The sequence below is a fragment of the Babylonia areolata genome, chromosome 26 (assembly GCF_041734735.1).
Source record: "Babylonia areolata isolate BAREFJ2019XMU chromosome 26, ASM4173473v1, whole genome shotgun sequence".
NCBI lineage: Eukaryota > Metazoa > Mollusca > Gastropoda > Neogastropoda > Buccinidae > Babylonia > Babylonia areolata.
This window is the reverse complement of record NC_134901.1, coordinates 44,044,624-44,058,756: the sequence shown is the minus strand read 5'-3', so window position 1 is coordinate 44,058,756 and position 14,133 is coordinate 44,044,624. Positions and strand designations below refer to the sequence as shown.

Sequence of the window (14,133 nt, the reverse complement as noted above, 5' to 3'; positions counted from 1 at the left end):
GCACAGGCGTCGCATGTTGAGGTGAGTCATTCTCTCTGAGCACAGGTGTGGCATGTTGAGGTGAGTCATTCTGTCTGAACACAGGTGTCGCATGTTGAGGTGAGTCATTCTGTCTGAACACAGGTGTGGCATGTTGAGGTGAGTCATTCTGTCTGAACACAGGTGTGGCATGTTGAGGTGAGTCATTCTCTCTGAGCACAGGTGTCGCATGTTGAGGTGAGTCATTCTGTCTGAACACAGGTGTGGCATGTTGAGGTGAGTCATTCTCTCTGAGCACAGGTGTGGCATGTTGAGGTGAGTCATTCTCTCTGAGCACAGGCGTCGCATGTTGAGGTGAGTCATTCTCTCTGAACACAGGTGTGGCATGTTGAGGTGAGTCATTCTCTCTGAACACAGGTGTGGCATGTTGAGGTGAGTCATTCTCTCTGAACACAGGTGTGGCATGTTGAGGTGAGTCATTTGAACACAGGTGTGGCATGTTGAGGTGAGTCATTCTGTCTGAACACAGGTGTGGCATGTTGAGGTGAGTCATTCTCTCTGAACACAGGTGTGGCATGTTGAGGTGAGTCATTCTGTCTGAACACAGGTGTGGCATGTTGAGGTGAGTCATTCTCTCTGAGCATAGGTGTGGCATGTTGAGGTGAGTCATTCTCTCTGAACACAGGTGTGGCATGTTGAGGTGAGTCATTCTGTCTGAACACAGGTGTGGCATGTTGAGGTGAGTCATTCTGTCTGAACACAGGTGTGGCATGTTGAGGTGAGTCATTCTGTCTGAACACAGGTGTGGCATGTTGAGGTGAGTCATTCTCTCTGAGCACAGGTGTCGCATGTTGAGTTGAGTCATTCTGTCTGAACACAGGTGTGGCATGTTGAGGTGAGTCATTCTGTCTGAACACAGGTGTGGCATGTTGAGGTGAGTCATTCTCTCTGAGCACAGGTGTGGCATGTTGAGGTGAGTCATTCTCTCTGAGCACAGGTGTCGCATGTTGAGGTGAGTTATTCTGTCTGAGCACAGGTGTGGCATGTTGAGGTGAGTCATTCTGTCTGAACACAGGTGTGGCATGTTGAGGTGAGTCATTCTCTCTGAGCACAGGTGTGGCATATTGAGGTGAGTCATTCTGCCTGAACACAGGTGTGGCATGTTGAGGTGAGTCATTCTGTCTGAACACAGGTGTGGCATGTTGAGGTGAGTCATTCTGTCTGAACACAGGTGTGGCATGTTGAGGTGAGTCATTCTGTCTGAACACAGGTGTGGCATGTTGAGTTGAGTCATTCTGTCTGAACACAGGTGTGGCATGTTGAGGTGAGTCATTTGAACACAGGTGTGGCATGTTGAGGTGAGTCATTTGAACACAGGTGTGGCATGTTGAGGTGAGTCATTCTGCCTGAACACAGGTGTGGCATGTTGAGGTGAGTCATTCTCTCTGAACACAGGTGTGGCATGTTGAGGTGAGTCATTCTGTCTGAACACAGGTGTGGCATGTTGAGGTGAGTCATTCTCTCTGAACACAGGTGTGGCATGTTGAGGTGAGTCATTCTCTTTGAGCACAGGTGTGGCATGTTGAGGTGAGTCATTCTGTCTGAACACAGGTGTCGCATGTTGAGGTGAGTCATTCTCTCTGAACACGGGTGTGGCATGTTGAGGTGAGTCATTCTGTCTGAACACGGGTGTGGCATGTTGAGGTGAGTCATTCTCTCTGAACACAGGTGTCGCATGTTGAGGTGAGTCATTCTGTCTGAACACAGGTGTGGCATGTTGAGGTGAGTCATTCTCTCTGAACACAGGTGTGGCATGTTGAGGTGAGTCATTCTGTCTGAACACAGGTGTGGCATGTTGAGGTGAGTCTATGCACAGGAGCACAGCATTGATGATGATTATCACAGCTCTGATGATGATGATGATGATGAGAGTCAGAGCATTTATGATAATGATGATAATCATAACACTGATGATGATGAAGGCAATCAGAACACTGAATGATGATAATGATGATAGCACTGATCTTGATGATAATGATAATCACAGCACCGACAATGATGACAATGACAGTGATGATGACGAAGTTGATAACAATCACAACGCTGACAGTGACGATCACGATAACAATCATAGCACTGATGATGATGATGATGATGATGATAATCATAGCACTGATGATGATGTAACATCCAGAGCACTGATGATGATGATGATGATAACAATCATAGCACTGATGATGATGTAACATCCAGAGCACTGATGATGATGATGATGATAACAATCATAGCACTGATGAAGTTGTAACAGTGAGAGCGTTGATGATGATGATGATGTTGATGATAATCATAGCACTGATGATGAAGATGATAACAATCATAGCACTAATGAAGATGAAACGGTCAGAGCAGTGACGATGATGATGATGATGAAGACGATAACAATCACAGCATGGATGACGATGAGGTAACAGTCACAGCACAGATGACGATCATAACAGTGCTGATTATGATGACGATGAAGATGATTAATAAGGACAGCACTGATGACGACGACAATGGTGGTGACGACAGGAGGGGACTGAGTGTGGGCCAGGTCAGCGGACCAGACTACTGCCTGAAGCGGGGACCTCGACGCACCAACCGGGGGGAGTCTGGTTGCCAGGGCGACGCCTGCAAGTCGGAGCGCCAGCCAGACCTGGAGGAGAACTCGGACATCCAGTTCCGCGTGCGCAGCCAGGGGAGAGCATCGCCTGAGTGCACATGGGTAAGGGAGGAGTTGTCTCACCTGTACCTAGCTTGTTGTCTCATAAAGGACTTGTGTAAGGGAGTTGTCTTTTGCCTGTACCTAGCTTGTTGTCTCAGAAAGCACTTGTGTAAGGGAGTTGTCTTTTGCCTGTACCAAGCTTGTTGTCTCATAAAGGACTTGTGTAAGGGAGTTGTCTTGCCTGTACCTAGCTTGTTGTCTCAGAAAGCACTTCGCTAAGGGGGGAGTTGTCTTGCCTGTACCTAGCTTGTTGTCTCAGAAAGCATTTTGCTAAGGGGGGAGTTGTCTTGCCTGTACCTAGCTTGTTGTCTCAGAAAGCATTTTGCTAAGGGGGGAGTTGTCTTGCCTGTACCTAGCTTGTCTCAGAAAGCACTTGGCTAAGGGGGGAGTTGTCTTGCCTGTACCTAGCTTGTCTCCATTGTAGGGCGTGTTGGTGTGGTGGGAGGGAGATTCCTGAGTTCATTACATTTTCCGTCAGTCTGTAACTATGATGCACAGTACGTGCATACCATTCCGAAATAGCCATGCTTGTTATGGACAAACCTAAAAATCGATGAGCGATGGTGAATGGGAAACTGCTACTGGAACAGAATGCCCATGTGCACAAGCCTCCGTAATCGGCTGCAGAAAAGAGAGAGTGGGCTCGACTGAAAAGGTGGATTGCTGTCATGAGTGAAGATTTGCTTGTTGCATGGATTATGTTAATATCACAAGCACGGTAAGCTGGCTAGTGAGCACATTGAATTACAACAATTACATGATTTGGCATCATGATTTAGCATTTTCTCTCCCTGTATCTGGCATAATTTTTAGTACACATGCTACACAGTGCAAAACGTTTCATAGCAATTGGATCACAAACAACACCACAACAAAACTAATCTTAAAACTGGTCGGTTTTTAGTCATGTTGAGCTGATTAAAAAAGTAAGTATACTTACCCCTCAGTCGCAATTCTTTCCAAAAAAAAAATTAGAAAATTCTTATTTGAATAAAATCAAGTACACTCAATATTTTTCTTTAAAACTTTGTGCTATTGTGGATATTGCCACTAAGTATGTGTGTGCTAAATTTCATGAACATATCTTGCTTAGAAGTGTGTGGTTGCTATGAACATGTTCCAAAACTTTTCAGCCTTGATTTCTCAGTTTGTTATTTTCGCGACTTTAGAACTTCAAATCACAATAACTTTTCTCAGAATGATCCGATTTACAACCTTTTTTTTTTTTTTTTTTTTTTTTTTTTTTGCAGTAAAGCTTTTTTATTGCATATTTATGACACAGCAATAAATAAAAATCAACCTCTGGCACAAAGCAACTCATTCCATGGTGGAGGGTCACAAAGGACTCCATGTTTGTAAAGCACTTAGAGCTTGGTGTCTGACCAAGGATAGGTGCTGTACTGATATCCTTATCATCATCATCATCATCATCATCATATTATCATCATATTATCATCATCGTATCATCATCATATTATCATTATCATCATATCATCATCATCATATTATCATTATCATCATCATATCATATCATCATCATCATATCATCATCATCATCATCATCATCTTATCATCATCATCATCATCATATTATCATCATCATCATCGTATCATCATATCATCATCATCATCATATTATCATCATCATCATCAATATATCATCACCATCATCATTATCATCATCATCATCATAATCATCATATTATCATCATCATCATATCATCATCATCATCATCATCATCATATCATCATCATATCATCATCATCATCATCATCATCACCATCGTATCATCATCATCATCATCATATCATGATGATGATGGGAGTGGAAGCCCATGAGCAGAAGAGAATCACCATGGTCTCTCACAGTCTCTGTCTTGTCCACATCTTTCTTTTTCTTCTTCGTTTTTTGTTTTTTTTTTTTTTTTCCTCCCTGCCCCACCATTTGCACTGTCTCAGAAGCATTACTCCCACACACCATTCATTCCCAGAGCCAAACCCAGGTTCACCTGTCCCCAGTCCCCGCAAAGGCAGTGCACAGGGAACTATCAGTGTAGAACTCCTGTCCCTGTTGTTTCCCTCTCTCCCCCATTGTAGAACTCCTGTCCCTGTTGTTTTCCCTCTCTCCCCCATTGTAGAACTCCTGTCCCTGTTGTTTCCCTCTCTCTCACATTGTAGAACTCCTGTCCCTGTTGTTTCCCTCTCTCCCCCATTGTAGAACTCCTGTCCCTGTTCTTTTCCCTCTCTCCCCCATTGTAGAACTCCTGTCCCTGTTGTTTCCCTCTCCCCCCCATTGTAGAACTCCTGTCCCTGTTGTTTCCCTCTCTCCCCCATTGTAGAACTCCTGTCCCTGTTGTTTCCCTCTCTCCCCCATTGTAGAACTCCTGTCCCTGTTCTTTTCCCTCTCTCTCACATTGTAGAACTCCTGTCCCTGTTGTTTTCCCTCTCTCCCCCATTGTAGAACTCCTGTCCCTGTTGTTTTCCCTCTCTCCCCCATTGTAGAACTCCTGTCCCTGTTGTTCCCCTCTCTCCCCCATTGTAGAACTCCTGTCCCTGTTGTTTTCCCTCTCTCCCCCATTGTAGAACTCCTGTCCCTGTTGTTTTCCCTCTCTCCCCCATTGTAGAACTCCTGTCCCTGTTGTTTCCCTCTCTCCCCCATTGTAGAACTCCTGTCCCTGTTGTTTCCCTCTCTCCCCCATTGTAGAACAACTCCTGTCCCTGTTGTTTCCCTCTCTCCCCCATTGTAGAACTCCTGTCCCTGTTGTTTCCCTCTCCCCCATTGTAGAACTCCTGTCCCTGTTCTTTCCCTCTCTCCCCCATTGTAGAACTCCTGTCCCTGTTCTTTCCCTCTCTCCCCCCATTGTAGAACTCCTGTCCCTGTTGTTTCCCTCTCTCCCCCATTGTAGAACTCCTGTCCCTGTTGTTTCCCTCTCTCTCACATTGTAGAACTCCTGTCCCTGTTGTTTCCCTCTCCCCCCCATTGTAGAACTCCTGTCCCTGTTGTTTCCCTCTCTCTCACATTGTAGAACTCCTGTCCCTGTTGTTTCCCTCTCTCTCACATTGTAGAACTCCTGTCCCTGTTCTTTCCCTCTCTCTCACATTGTAGAACTCCTGTCCCTGTTGTTTCCCTCTCTCTCACATTGTAGAACTCCTGTCCCTGTTCTTTCCCTCTCTCCCCCATTGTAGAACAACTCCTGTCCCTGTTGTTTCCCTCTCTCCCCCATTGTAGAACTCCTGTCCCTGTTGTTTCCCTCTCCCCCATTGTAGAACTCCTGTCCCTGTTCTTTCCCTCTCTCCCCCATTGTAGAACTCCTGTCCTTGTTGTTTCCCTCTCTCCCCCATTGTAGAACTCCTGTCCCTGTTGTTTCCCTCTCTCTCACATTGTAGAACTCCTGTCCCTGTTGTTTCCCTCTCTCCCCCATTGTAGAACTCCTGTCCCTGTTCTTTCCCTCTCTCCCCCCATTGTAGAACTCCTGTCCCTGTTGTTTCCCTCTCTCCCCCATTGTAGAACTCCTGTCCCTGTTCTTTCCCTCTCTCTCACATTGTAGAACTCCTGTCCCTGTTGTTTCCCTCTCTCCCCCATTGTAGAACTCCTGTCCCTGTTCTTTTCCCTCTCTCCCCCATTGTAGAACTCCTGTCCCTGTTGTTTCCCTCTCCCCCCCCATTGTAGAACTCCTGTCCCTGTTGTTTCCCTCTCTCCCCAATTGTAAAACTCCTGTCCCTGTTGTTTCCCTCTCTCCCCCATTGTAGAACTCCTGTCCCTGTTGTTTTCCCTCTCTCTCACATTGTAGAACTCCTGTCCCTGTTGTTTTCCCTCTCTCCCCCATTGTAGAACTCCTGTCCCTGTTGTTTTCCCTCTCTCCCCCATTGTAGAACTCCTGTCCCTGTTGTTTTCCCTCTCTCCCCCATTGTAGAACTCCTGTCCCTGTTGTTTCCCTCTCTCCCCCATTGTAGAACTCCTGTCCCTGTTGTTTCCCTCTCTCCCCCATTGTAGAACTCCTGTCCCTGTTGTTTCCCTCTCTCCCCCCATTGTAGAACTCCTGTCCCTGTTGTTTCCCTCTCTCCCCCATTGTAGAACTCCTGTCCCTGTTGTTTTCCCTCTCTCCCCCATTGTAGAACTCCTGTCCCTGTTCTTTCCCTCTCTCCCCCCATTGTAGAACTCCTGTCCCTGTTGTTTCCCTCTCTCCCCCATTGTAGAACTCCTGTCCCTGTTCTTTCCCTCTCTCTCACATTGTAGAACTCCTGTCCCTGTTCTTTCCCTCTCTCCCCCCATTGTAGAACTCCTGTCCCTGTTGTTTCCCTCTCTCCCCCATTGTAGAACTCCTGTCCCTGTTCTTTCCCTCTCTCTCACATTGTAGAACTCCTGTCCCTGTTGTTTCCCTCTCTCCCCCATTGTAGAACTCCTGTCCCTGTTCTTTTCCCTCTCTCCCCCATTGTAGAACTCCTGTCCCTGTTGTTTCCCTCTCTCCCCCATTGTAGAACTCCTGTCCCTGTTCTTTCCCTCTCTCTCCCATTGTAGAACTCCTGTCCCTGTTGTTTCCCTCTCCCCCATTGTAGAACTCCTGTCCCTGTTCTTTCCCTCTCTCCCCCATTGTAGAACTCCTGTCCCTGTTGTTTCCCTCTCTCCCCCATTGTAGAACTCCTGTCCCTGTTGTTTCCCTCTCCCCCCCATTGTAGAACTCCTGTCCCTGTTGTTTCCCTCTCCCCCCCATTGTAGAACTCCTGTCCCTGTTGTTTCCCTCTCTCCCCCATTGTAGAACTCCTGTCCCTGTTGTTTCCCTCTCTCCCCCATTGTAGAACTCCTGTCCCTGTTGTTTCCCTCTCCCCCCCATTGTAGAACTCCTGTCCCTGTTGTTTCCCTCTCCCCCCCATTGTAGAACTCCTGTCCCTGTTGTTTCCCTCTCCCCCCCATTGTAGAACTCCTGTCCCTGTTGTTCCCCTCTCTCCCCCATTGTAGAACTCCTGTCCCTGTTCTTTCCCTCTCTCCCACATTGTAGAACTCCTGTCCCTGTTGTTTCCCTCTCTCCCCCCATTGTAGAACTCCTGTCCCTGTTGTTTTCCCTCTCTCTCACATTGTAGAACTCCTGTCCCTGTTGTTTCCCTCTCCCCCATTGTAGAACTCCTGTCCCTGTTGTTTTCCCTCTCTCCCGCATTGTAGAACTCCTCCTGTCCCTGTTGTTTTCCCTCTCTCCCCCATTGTAGAACTCCTGTCCCTGTTGTTTCCCTCTCTCCCCCATTGTAGAACTCCTGTCCCTGTTCTTTCCCTCTCTCCCCCATTGTAGAACTCCTGTCCCTGTTCTTTCCCTCTCTCCCCCATTGTAGAACTCCTGTCCCTGTTATTTCCCTCTCTCCCCCATTGTAGAACTCCTGTCCCTGTTGTTTCCCTCTCTCCCCCATTGTAGAACTCCTGTCCCTGTTGTTTCCCTCTCTCTCACATTGTAGAACTCCTGTCCCTGTTCTTTCCCTCTCTCCCCCATTGTAGAACTCCTGTCCCTGTTCTTTTCCCTCTCTCTCACATTGTAGAACTCCTGTCCCTGTTGTTTCCCTCTCTCCCCCATTGTAGAACTCCTGTCCCTGTTGTTTCCCTCTCTCCCCCATTGTAGAACTCCTGTCCCTGTTGTTTCCCTCTCCCCCCATTCTCCTCTTCTCTGTTGATCAACATTTCTCTGTGTCTGTGTCTGTGCTGCAGTGTGCTTGTTTTGGGTTTTCCAAGCTTGTGTATTCGTGAAGGAGGGTGATGATATGATGATGATGATGATGGTGGTGGTGGTGGTCAAGTATAGCAAATATACACGCTGGTTTTCCTTTATTTTAATTATTCTGATAGTCACCAGACACAGTGTTAATGATGGTGTTTGTGCTTCAGAACGGAAGAGAGAGAGAGAGCGGGTGGCATAGACGTACAAAGAGATCTAGACGAGACAGGCTTACTTGGTGGAGTCCGAAGTATGTTAAACCAGAACAGGCACTGCTGAACAAAGTGACTGAGCAAGCAGTGCAGGGTCTTACTTGGTGTGTGGCCTCATGGTGACCTTACATTGGTAGTTCCCTATGGGAAAGAATGAATGGTGTGGGAGTAATAATGCTTCTGAGACAGTGCAAATAGTTGGGCAGGGAAAAAACAAAACAAAACAACAACAACAACAACAAAAACGAAGAAGAAAAAAGAAAGATGTGGATGACACAGAGACTGTGAGAGACCTTGAAATAATGAAAAAAAAAAAAGAAAGAGATGAATTGACAGCAGTTTGCTGTCAGTGATAGGGTGACAGAGGGTCGTTGTTTTTCACAAGGAGAACGTGAACAGCGGCAGGGATGACGATGAAGTGAACACAGCAAGGCAGAGAAGGAGAAGATAAGAATAACTTTATTATCTCCAACTGGAGAAATTTGGTCAGGTGCATTATCACAACATAGACAGGTAAACAACATGAGGACCATAACTGTAAAAGTCAACAACAGCTTTTACGAATATTACGAAGATACAAATGTAAAAAATATCACATATACCGTTTCATACATCCATCCACACACTGCAGGTAATAACTAGTATTCTTAATGTAAAAACATAAAGAATTAAGAAACATTATTTGAATATAATTATAAACATAGCCTACTATACTGTACATTGATTATAACAGACAGATAAGATAATAAAGATAAATTGCGGAAAACTGCAACCAGATAATCAGCACACAGTTATGAGAGTTTCACATGAATTTATTGATTTTGTGGTCAGAAAATTCCTACAATGACGTAGACAGATATTTTCGTCCTGAGGCACTTTTTTTTTTTTTTTTTTTCACACCGGAAGGGGATGGAAATTTCTGTCCTGGAACATTGAAGGGGTGAAAAAATAATGTATAGGGGATGACATGATGTCATCCTGAACAGATGGATGATGGTTATGAAGAATGGTTTTCATTGTCATCGTTATCGCTTTGACTTGACAGTGGTCAGTCAATACCTTGCTCCTTTCTGTTCCACTTACAGGGTTGGTATTGGTTGCAGGTAGGACGTTTTTTCTTCTTCTTTTTTTAAGCTTTATTTTCTCTCTCTCTCTCTCTTTCCCTTTGTTTTTCTTTTGTTTTGTTTTTGTTTCATTGTTTTGTTTGTGCAGTGAAGGTTCTTTTTGAGGCTTGGGCTTTGCAGTGATTCCGTTCTTTCCTTATTTATTTCAAGTTGATTGCATGGATTTGTTTTTATTTTTTATTTTTTTAAAATTTTATTTATGTTTATGGTATGTTTTAATGTTAATGGTTCTTTTTTTGTTTTTGTTTTTTTCTTTCTTTTTGAATCAGTTTGTTAGTTTTTTTTGTTTTGTTTTTTTGTTGTTGAGGATGAGGGTTTCTTCAACACTGCACTGGAAGCATATTGTGGGTCTCCACCTTCCCCCTCCCCCCTCCCTGCCCTCCACCCCCTCCAACATCCTTCTTCCTGCCTCTCCCCCCACCCCCCTCCCTGCCCTCGCTGCCCTCCACCCCATCCCTTCAACATCCTTCTTCCTCCCTCTCCCCCCACCCCCCTCCTCCCCTCGCTGCCCTCCACCCCCTCCCTTCAACATCCTTCTTCCTCCCTCTCCCCCCACCCCCCTCCTCCCCTCGCTGCCCTCCACCCCCTCCCTTCAACATCCTTCTTCCTCCCTCTCCCCCCCACCCCCCTCCTCCCTTCCTCCCCTCCCTGCCCTCCACCCCCTCCCTTCAACATCCTTCTTCCTCCCTCTCCCCCCACCCCCCTCCTCCCCTCCCTGCCCTCCACCCCCTCCCTTCAACATCCTTCTTCCTCCCTCTCCCCCCACCCCCCTCATCCCTTCCTCCCCCCTCCCTGCCCTCCACCCCCTCCCTTCAACATCCTTCTTCCTCCCTCTCCCCCCAACCCCCTCCTCCCCTCCCTGCCCTCCACCCCCCCCCCTTAAACATCCTTCTTCCTCCCTCTCCCCCCACCCCTCCCCCCCTCCCCCCTGCCTGTCTTCCACCCCCTCCCTTCAGCATCCTTCTTTCTCCCTCTCCCCCCACTCTCCTCACCTGTTCCTCCCCTCCTCACATCACTTCCCCCCACCCTCTATTCCCTCACCCCACCCCCCTCACCCCCAACCCCACCGCCACCCTGTTCCTCCCCTCCCCACGTCACTTCCCCCCCACCCTCCATTCCCTCACCCCCCACCCCCAACCCCACCGCCACCCCTGTTCCTCCCCTCCCCACGTCACTTCCCCCCACCCTCCAGCCCCTTAGACCCCCACCCCCACCCCCACCACCACCCTGTTCCTCCCCTCCCCACGTCACTCCCCCCCCACCCTCCAGCCCCTCATACCTCCCCCCCCCCCACCCCCCTAACCCCACCACCACCCTGTTCCTCCCCTCCCCACGTCACTTCCCACCCACCCTCCATTCCCTCACCCCACCCCCCAACCCCACCGCCACCCTGTTCCTCCCCTCCCCACGTCACTTCCCCCCACCCTCCATTCCCTCACCCCCACCCCCAACCCCACCGCCACCCTGTTCCTCCCCTCCCCACGTCACTTCCCCCCACCCTCCATTCCCTCACCCCCCACCCCCAACCCCACCGCCACCCTGTTCCTCCCCTCCCCACGTCACTTCCCCCACCCTCCATTCCCTCACCCCACACCCCCAACCCCACCGCCACCCTGTTCCTCCCTCCCCACATCACTTCCCCCCACCCTCCATTCCCTCACCCCACCCCACCCCAACCCCACCGCCACCCTGTTCCTCCCCTCCCCACGTCACTTCCCCCCACCCTCCATTCCCTCACCCCACCCCACACCCCCAACCCCACCGCCACCCTGTTCCTCCCCTCCCCACGTCACTTCCCCCCACCCTCCAGCCCCACATACCCCAATCAGAAAAGCATGTCTGCACAGGCATGGTTACATACTGAACACTGGTTGCCTTAATAGATAGATCAATGAATGAATTAATGAATACATATATATATGTAGATAATCAAGTTACTAAGTAAGTACGTAAGTAGGTAAACAAAAACAGATCAATGATTAGGCAGTCGCTCAGCAATAACAGCAGTGGAACACTTGTATTTCCAGTATAACCCAGTTTAGGAGCTCTGGGCCCTTGATATGGAAGTCAACTGAAATTAATTCAAACAAACAAACAAACAAAACACACTGTACAGCTCGTTACGCAACCAAATATCTGAAGAAAATTAAATGCGTGAAAGAATGACCCCGCAGAATGTGTGAAGGAATGAATTAAAAAAAAAAAAAAAAAAAAAGTGGCATAAAGTAACAGACAAAAAATGATATATATATATATATTAGGTATGTACTGATTTGTTTATTTTGTTTCATCATTTTATTTCATTTTTTTATGTTTGACTTTTACACAAACCGAGGATAGGCTCTGAAGGCTTGATCAGTGTATGGTGGGAAGGTCAGGCACCCGTTTCCCCCTCCCCCCCACCCCCTAGCAGATGTGTTGTGGTGTAAGTGTATAATAGATCTGTCCGCATGCTCGGGCACCTCTTTGAAAACTGAAACTGTACAGCAGTGTGTAGTGTGTTCATGCTGTACAGCAGTGTGTAGTGTGTTCATGCTGTACAGCAGTGTGTAGTGTGTTCATGCTGTACAGCAGTGTGTAGTGTGTTCATGCTGTGCAGCAGTGTGTAGTGTCGTCATGCTGTACAGCAGTGTGTAGTGTGTTCATGCTGTGCAGCAGCAGTGTGTAGTGTGTTCATGCTGTACAGCAGTGTGTAGTGTGTTTGTGCTGTACAGCAGTGTGTAGTGTGTTCATGCTGTGCAGCAGCAGTGTGTAGTGTGTTCATGCTGTACAGCAGTGTGTAGTGTGTTTGTGCTGTACAGCAGTGTGTAGTGTGCTCATGCTGTGCAGCAGTGTGTAGTGTGTTCATGCTGTGCAGCAGCAGTGTGTAGTGTGTTCATGCTGTACAGCAGTGTGTAGTGTGTTCATGCTGTACAGCAGTGTGTAGTGTGTTCGTGCTGTGCAGCAGTGTGTAGTGTCGTCATGCTGTACAGCAGTGTGTAGTGTGTTCATGCTGTACAGCAGTGTGTAGTGTGTTCATGCTGTACAGCAGTGTGTAGTGTGTTCGTGCTGTACAGCAGTGTGTAGTGTGTTCATGCTGTACAGCAGTGTGTAGTGTGTTCGTGCTGTACAGCAGTGTGTAGTGTGTTTGTGCTGTACAGCAGTGTGTAGCATCATTGTGCTGTACAGCAGCGTATAGTGTCATTGTGCTGTACAGCAGCGTATAGCATCATTGTGCTGTACAGCAGTGTGTAGTAACATCGCCACGCTGTGTGTCAGATGTTCCAGGTGGGGGGCAACGTGACCCTGCTGGCCCTGGTGGCGGTGGTGGCCTTCGTGGTGCTGGTGTCGGTGTCGCACAGCACGGGGCGCCTCAAGCCGCTGAGGGCCTGCCGCCAGCGCACCCTGCTTCTGGTGTTCGTGGCCGTGGTGCTGGTCTACTTCATGTGCTACACCACCATGTGGATGCACGTCTTCGAGTTCTCCGGGTCCTTCCGCAAGAAGCGCCCCGCCGCCGGGCCTCCGTCTCTGTCCGCGTCGTAGTGTGGGGGTTGGGGGCCTTTGTTGTGGGGGTGGTGGTGGAGGGGGTTGTTTGTGTTTGTGTGTGTGTGTGTGTGAACGGAGGGAGGGAGTGTGTCAGATTAAAGCTGTCCAGTCTGTTTTAGACATGGTGCAGGTTTGGGAGGAGTAGGGATGGGGACTGATGTGTTTGGAGTGGTGGTGGAATGGGGGGAGGGGTTGTTTGTTGGTGTGTGTGTGTGTGTGTGAAGGTGGATGGTTGAGCTGTGCACGCCTGGTCCTGTGTGTGTGTGTGAAGGTGGAACGAGGGGGGAGGAGGGAAGGGTGGTGGTGGTGGTGTTGGAGGGGGAGGGAGTTGGTTGATTGTGTGTGGGGGCGTTGAGCTGATGAAGTTTGCCTGGCCCTCTGTGTGTGTTGTGTTGTGTGTGTGAGTGAAGGAAGGCAAGAAGGGAGGGAGTGAGTGAGAATAGAGCTGTCTAGTCTGTTTTAGACAGGTGGCAGGTTTGGAAGGAATGGAGAGGGGTGGGGGGGGGGGGGGGGGGGGATGTGTTTGACTGTTGCTCATCAGGTTCAAAACTGTAAGGGTGGCTTTCAAGAATCCAGGATTAAAAAAATGGTTGAAAGCCTTGATAACCTGCCAGACTGCCTCACATTGTCAGCTGCTTGTCACTAGTTCAGGTTTTGTTATGTGCTGAGATCGAAGGGATGAGAGAGATGTGTCGGGGGTGGGGTGGGGGGGATGTGAGGGGAGGGTGTTGGGGGTGGGGGGTGAGGAAGGGTGAGGAAGAGTCACGGCACACAGGGTTTGTCAGTTGTTGTGTTGTGTACTTAAACTGCAGTTCGTTCCAAGAAGAATCAAG

General features: G+C 48.5%; 1 protein-coding gene across 2 annotated transcripts in view; it reads left to right on the top strand.

The window, feature by feature from the left end:
• The window catches only part of LOC143300402 (uncharacterized), a 51,337-nt gene extending 38,007 nt beyond the window's left edge, over positions 1–13,330 (top strand). Inside the window, exons 16-18 of one of the 2 annotated variants that reach the window (XM_076614039.1) lie at positions 2,551–2,743; positions 9,737–9,754; positions 13,034–13,330. In XM_076614039.1, the coding sequence (XP_076470154.1) occupies positions 2,551–2,743; positions 9,737–9,754; positions 13,034–13,297 (475 nt within the window). In that variant the 3' untranslated portion in view covers positions 13,298–13,330. The remainder of the gene's footprint in view (positions 1–2,550; positions 2,744–9,736; positions 9,755–13,033) is intronic. The other variant, XM_076614040.1, reaches the window with a different exon arrangement.
• Positions 13,331–14,133: the final 803 nt, after the last annotated feature.